A 5,385-nucleotide genomic window follows, 5' to 3' on the forward strand; every position below is an offset into this window, starting at 1 on the left:
GGCGACAACGCCGGGCGCACTGGAAGTGCAGGGGACGCGCCCGCGAGCTCGGTGGCTGCGCCTGTGACCTCTCACTCGGGCCGAGAACACAGGCGGAGGAGTTACTGAGGAGTCCACGGAACTGGCTGGCCAAAAGAGACAAGCCTGTGGCCTCCATGATCCTCCCGTCCTCTGTTTTCTCTCTCGTCCGCTCCATGCTCAAGAGCCGCGCTCCGCAGCCAGGGCGAGCAGAGCCATGGAGCAGCAGGGTGTCCAGTGCGCCCCGCCGCCTCCCGCCGCCTCCCAGACAGGAGCACCTCTCTCCAACCTCTCCCACAACTGCAGCGCCGACGGCTACATTTACCAGGACTCCATCGCCCTGCCCTGGAAAGTCCTGCTGGTTGCATTGCTGGCGCTCATCACCTTGGCCACCACGTTCTCCAACGCCTTTGTGATCGCTACGGTGTATCGGACCCGGAAGCTGCACACCCCGGCTAACTACTTAATCGCCTCTCTGGCGGTCACTGACCTTCTCGTGTCCATCCTAGTGATGCCTATCAGCACCATGTACACGGTCACCGGACGCTGGACCCTAGGCCAGGTAGTCTGCGACTTCTGGCTGTCGTCGGATATAACCTGTTGCACTGCTTCCATCATGCATCTCTGCGTTATCGCCCTGGACCGCTACTGGGCCATCACTGATGCAGTGGAGTATTCCGCTAAAAGGACCCCCAGAAGGGCTGCCATCATGATCGCGCTGGTGTGGGTCTTCTCCATCTCTATTTCGCTTCCGCCCTTCTTCTGGCGTCAGGCCAAAGCGGAGGAGGAGGTGCTGGACTGCCTCGTGAACACCGACCACGTCCTCTACACGGTCTACTCCACGGTGGGCGCCTTCTACTTACCCACCTTGCTCCTCATCGCCCTCTATGGCCGCATCTACGTGGAAGCCCGCTCTCGGATTTTGAAACAGACGCCCAACAAGGCCGGCAAGCGCTTGACCCGAGCCCAGCTAATAACAGACTCCCCAGGGTCCACGTCCTCGGTCACCTCCATTAACTCCCGGGCTCCCGACGCGGCCAGCGAGTCCGGGTCTCCCGTGTACGTGAACCAAGTCAAAGTGCGAGTCTCAGACGCCCTGCTGGAGAAGAAGAAACTCATGGCCGCTAGGGAGCGCAAAGCCACCAAGACCCTCGGGATCATTTTAGGGGCGTTTATTGTGTGCTGGCTGCCCTTCTTCATCATCTCCCTGGTTATGCCCATCTGCAAGGATGCCTGCTGGTTTCACATGGCCATCTTTGACTTCTTCAATTGGCTAGGCTATCTTAACTCTCTCATCAACCCCATCATCTACACGATGTCCAATGAGGACTTCAAACAAGCATTCCATAAACTGATACGCTTTAAGTGCACAGGGTGACTTGTCAGTGGCAGTGGGGTCGCCTAAGCGACCTTTGGGGACCAAGTTGGGTCTTTCCACAGGTAGGTCAAATCTTCTTTCCCTGTTACTGGGTGGAAGCAAGGCTCTCTCTCCCGGGCAAGGGCGATGGATCCTCAGAAGCCGGGCAGCTCCGAGAGAGCACTCTGAAAGGTGAACTGCTCAAACTACTGTAAAGCTTCCATAACGAGGAGGTAAGCCTCCTCCCCTCAAAGTCTGGGCTCAGCACAGATCCTCCGGCAGCCAATCACAGGAAAGGTTGCGACTTTTTAAGGTTGATGATGGACGGGGGAATCCCTCCCCTTTGGTATCATGGACATGGTTGCCCTCTAAGCCAGTGGCACTTGTAGGTGTCTGTCTGAAGCCCGTCTGAGACAGATCTACATACAGCCTGGCAGTACTTGAACTAGACCATTAATACCCTGTGCTTTGGGGAGAACTTTGTGTTACAGCTTAATTTTAGAACACTTACTTTGGCATCCTTCCGTCTTCATTTGTTTATTTAAATTTGGTTGGAGAAACTTGTGGATTTGGTGCTTCAAATGCTAAATGTGGCTTGGATGGCACAAAGCAACCTTGAAGAGTTAACACGGCAAACTTCTGATGCTAAGATCTCTATTTTTATTACAATCGAAAAATATATGGGGCGGTGGGTGGGAATGGGAGAAGGGGAGTGTTACTCTAAGAATCAACACCTAAGATTGTTTGTTTTCTTCAGATTTCTAATTTTTTTTTTAAATATCCTGTTTAGTGAGCGTCAAACCACAACTCTTTAACAACTCAAACAAAACATGATGTGTGCTTGTGCCAAAGTCTACAGGCTGCTTTGTTTCCTAATCTCATGTACCGGTCATTTTACACACTTAAAACCCCACCAATGGAGGATATGCTGGGTGACTAAACCCAGCCTGCTGCTGCCAGAGGTGTTTGACAAGTGGATTACAGTTATATACAGTTCCTTAACAGGAAAGTATCTTTATTCCTTATCCAATTCTGTGATAGGCGGAGGAGATTGATGAAACAGAAGTGATTTCTTATGTAACTAAGGAATGAAGGGGGGAATAGGAGGATGTATATTTTTTGACTTGTAAAAAAAATCTTAAATTGCATGAGACAATTTTTGATAATCATTTGCACTCTCTCCCATTTGTGATTCCTTTGTGTGCAAATTTTATAAAGTAACCAAGAGAACTGGTTTCCCTGTCCAGAAATCTTCAAAATGCAGCCAGAGTCCCCAGGAAGTATATTAAAGTGTGTGTGTAAGAGAAAGAGAGACACAGAGACAGAGAGAGAGAGAAAAAGATAGATAGATAGAGAGAGAGAGAGAGAGAGAGAGAGAGAGAGAGAGAGGCTGAGACTCCACTTTGTTTTATCCTTGCTATTGAAGTTTGGGTAGGAACAACTAGGAAAATTACACATTAGAAATTTAGAAAAGCTGAAAGAGCCTGAAATTGAACCTATTTTTCTTGTAACTTATAGAACCAAACCTCAGGCTCACCAAACAACCTGGAAACTAGCAAACCTTCTAGCCTTGGAAAAGAGTTACTGACCTGCCTCTTCAGTGACTAACATCTAAAATAATTTAAGGGTTTCTCTCCTTCTAAGTTTCAATAACACTTAGTTCTTTTGAATTCACTCTGAGGGGTACACAATAGAGTAAAATCACATACTAGAAGATTTTTTTTAAAAAAAATGCACTTTTCAATAAAAAAAAGCAGTCCCGAAGGGTCATCTGTAAGAACAAATGTGTGCGTGTGTGGAATGTTTAATATGCCAAAGAAGATTCACAGTCCTTGCTTCAGAGGCTGTCTGTACTGGAGACCTTTTGTCTGCAGAAGGAAGTTGTCTTTATAAAACGGATCCATTCCCTGTGTGAAGCTGCACAATCCAGATCATCAGACAATAGCTGTTGCTTGCTCACTGTGCAGACCTTCACATGGGGTAATGACTCTTGAAAAGATGCTATTCAAAAGTTCACATGTACTGTAGGTTTAAAAAAAAAAAGGGAATTTCAACCAACGTTATACCTGATACTGGAGTAAGATGAAATCTTAGGCATTGGATAATCCTATTGACTGGGATCTGCAGTTTCTTCTGCTGGATCCCTCCTTTCTTTGTTTGTGCTTTGTGATATTTCTCCTATGGAGGGATGCGCAGGGAGCATGGTATTTGTTTTTTATATTATTAATATGTTGGTTGTCTGTTTGTGTAGCTGTGTTTTCTTGGGGCCTAAGAGGCAACTGAGTCAACTTCTAAGAGCCTTAGGGGAAAATTAATGGAAACCAATAGCCACTTACAAGTGATTTCTTTATAGGGCACCTACAATGGTCGTGTCATCATGTAAACAAAACATGGTCAATTTAGTCAAATGGGTTGTTTGCCATTTTGTAGATCACCCACCTTAATTATTGCTTGAGTATTTGGCTGAACTGACTGAATTTGGGGCATCGTGTATCAAATAGAAGCTTGCAAACCTTTGTAGTGATAAGAGATCTAGGATCATCATCTAACATTGCTCACAATTATGCAAGGTGTATATTCATCCCAGGGGGATGCAGTTAGGACTGTTAAGCTCCTTTTCAGTTACTACTGCATATAAGCATAGTTTGTTTCATAAGCTAGGCACATGGCTTCTTTGCAGAACATAAAATGGGAGATGGAAATGTTTAACTTACATAGAAATGAAAATATGTTTTCATTGACTATGGTAATGAATACCATTTTCCATATTGTTTAATTGCACAAATTTTCACACAAGTATATGAATGTATACTCATCTAAAATTACCAATATTGTCTTGTGTTTGTAGGAACTTTAGAGTTTCCTTTGTAAAAAAAAAATGGACACTGCACCCATGGAATGAATGTTTAAAGAGTTCAACAAATTTCATATAGAACAATATTGTTCACTTTTCCTCTCTATTATCTAAGTTTCATCTTCTTTAAGCAGGAAGCATTGAGAAGACTATAACTCACCCAAGCAGTAACGTCTCAGACTGTGTGTATTCGATGGAGTTCTGTGTCTGAAATTGCCTTTGGTATCCCACCTCTCAGCAAATGTGTAATTGGAAATAAAATTTAGGAAAATGCTGAAATAAAAGTCCTTTTTTTGTGTTCTGAGAAGTGTTTAGTCGTAGTTTTATTATTATGCAAAGACCGGGTCACTTGGTTCTGGGGCTGTGCTTTGAAGTTGGAGCCTCTGTGATGACAGTTGTTGGTGTGATAGATGGATGTGTGCTGCCGTGGTTTGGGGAGTTCAGTTGATGTGTGTAGGAAGAGTTTGAAATGAATTTTCTACTCTGTAAAGAGGGAAAGTAACACCCACTATCAAAAATGTTCTCTAGATCAGCATTTTTAAAGGAGACGTTCCTGGTTGTTCTGGAATCTGAAGACTGAGGTCCTGTGCAGTGATTAAAATACAAAAGGAGAGAAAGAACAAGGAGAGTGAAAATAGACTCGATATTACCTGAAGGGTAGGTTGAGTCATCTAAAGACCCATGAAATAACCAGAAAGATAACTTCTAGATCCAGAATGTCCTAGGTTTCAATGATAAATGTAGATGGTAGAGTATGTGGTTCTCTTTCCATTATACCAGCTAGCCTTAAATTGTAGCAAAGATTTAAAGACTATATGCATTAAATAAGAGGATTGACTTCAGAAGTGGAGAGGGATTCAGAAATTGTACCTTCTGTTAGGCTTATTTCCAGGTGCTTTCTTTACAGGGACACACTTTACTTGCAGCGTAGAAAATCAGTTATCCAAGAGAGTATAGTGAGGAAGTTTCAGTTAGCTGGAATGGTTTGATCCTGGCTAAACAGAAGTGATTGAGATTAGCAGTTTTCCACAACTACCTCTCTTGGCTGGTCCAAAAGGCAAAAGGGAACACAAGAGATGGTTTGCAGTAGCTATAAATGGTCAATGAGAAATATTTAGTTTTCCATGACTTATTTTTTTAAATCTACATTTAAGCC

General features: G+C 44.3%; 1 protein-coding gene across 1 annotated transcript; it reads left to right on the forward strand.

Annotated features, from left to right (window-relative positions):
* The first annotated feature begins 235 nt into the window (after nt 1–235).
* On the forward strand, nt 236–4,528 carry Htr1b (5-hydroxytryptamine receptor 1B). The gene has a single exon (XM_055602506.1). The coding sequence runs from the start codon at nt 236–238 to the stop codon at nt 1,394–1,396; it is 1,161 nt and encodes a 386-aa protein (XP_055458481.1). The 3' UTR covers nt 1,397–4,528.
* Nucleotides 4,529–5,385: the final 857 nt, after the last annotated feature.

This window comes from Psammomys obesus, unplaced genomic scaffold, assembly GCF_907164565.1.
Source record: "Psammomys obesus unplaced genomic scaffold, mPsaObe1.curated_primary_1811, whole genome shotgun sequence".
NCBI lineage: Eukaryota > Metazoa > Chordata > Mammalia > Rodentia > Muridae > Psammomys > Psammomys obesus.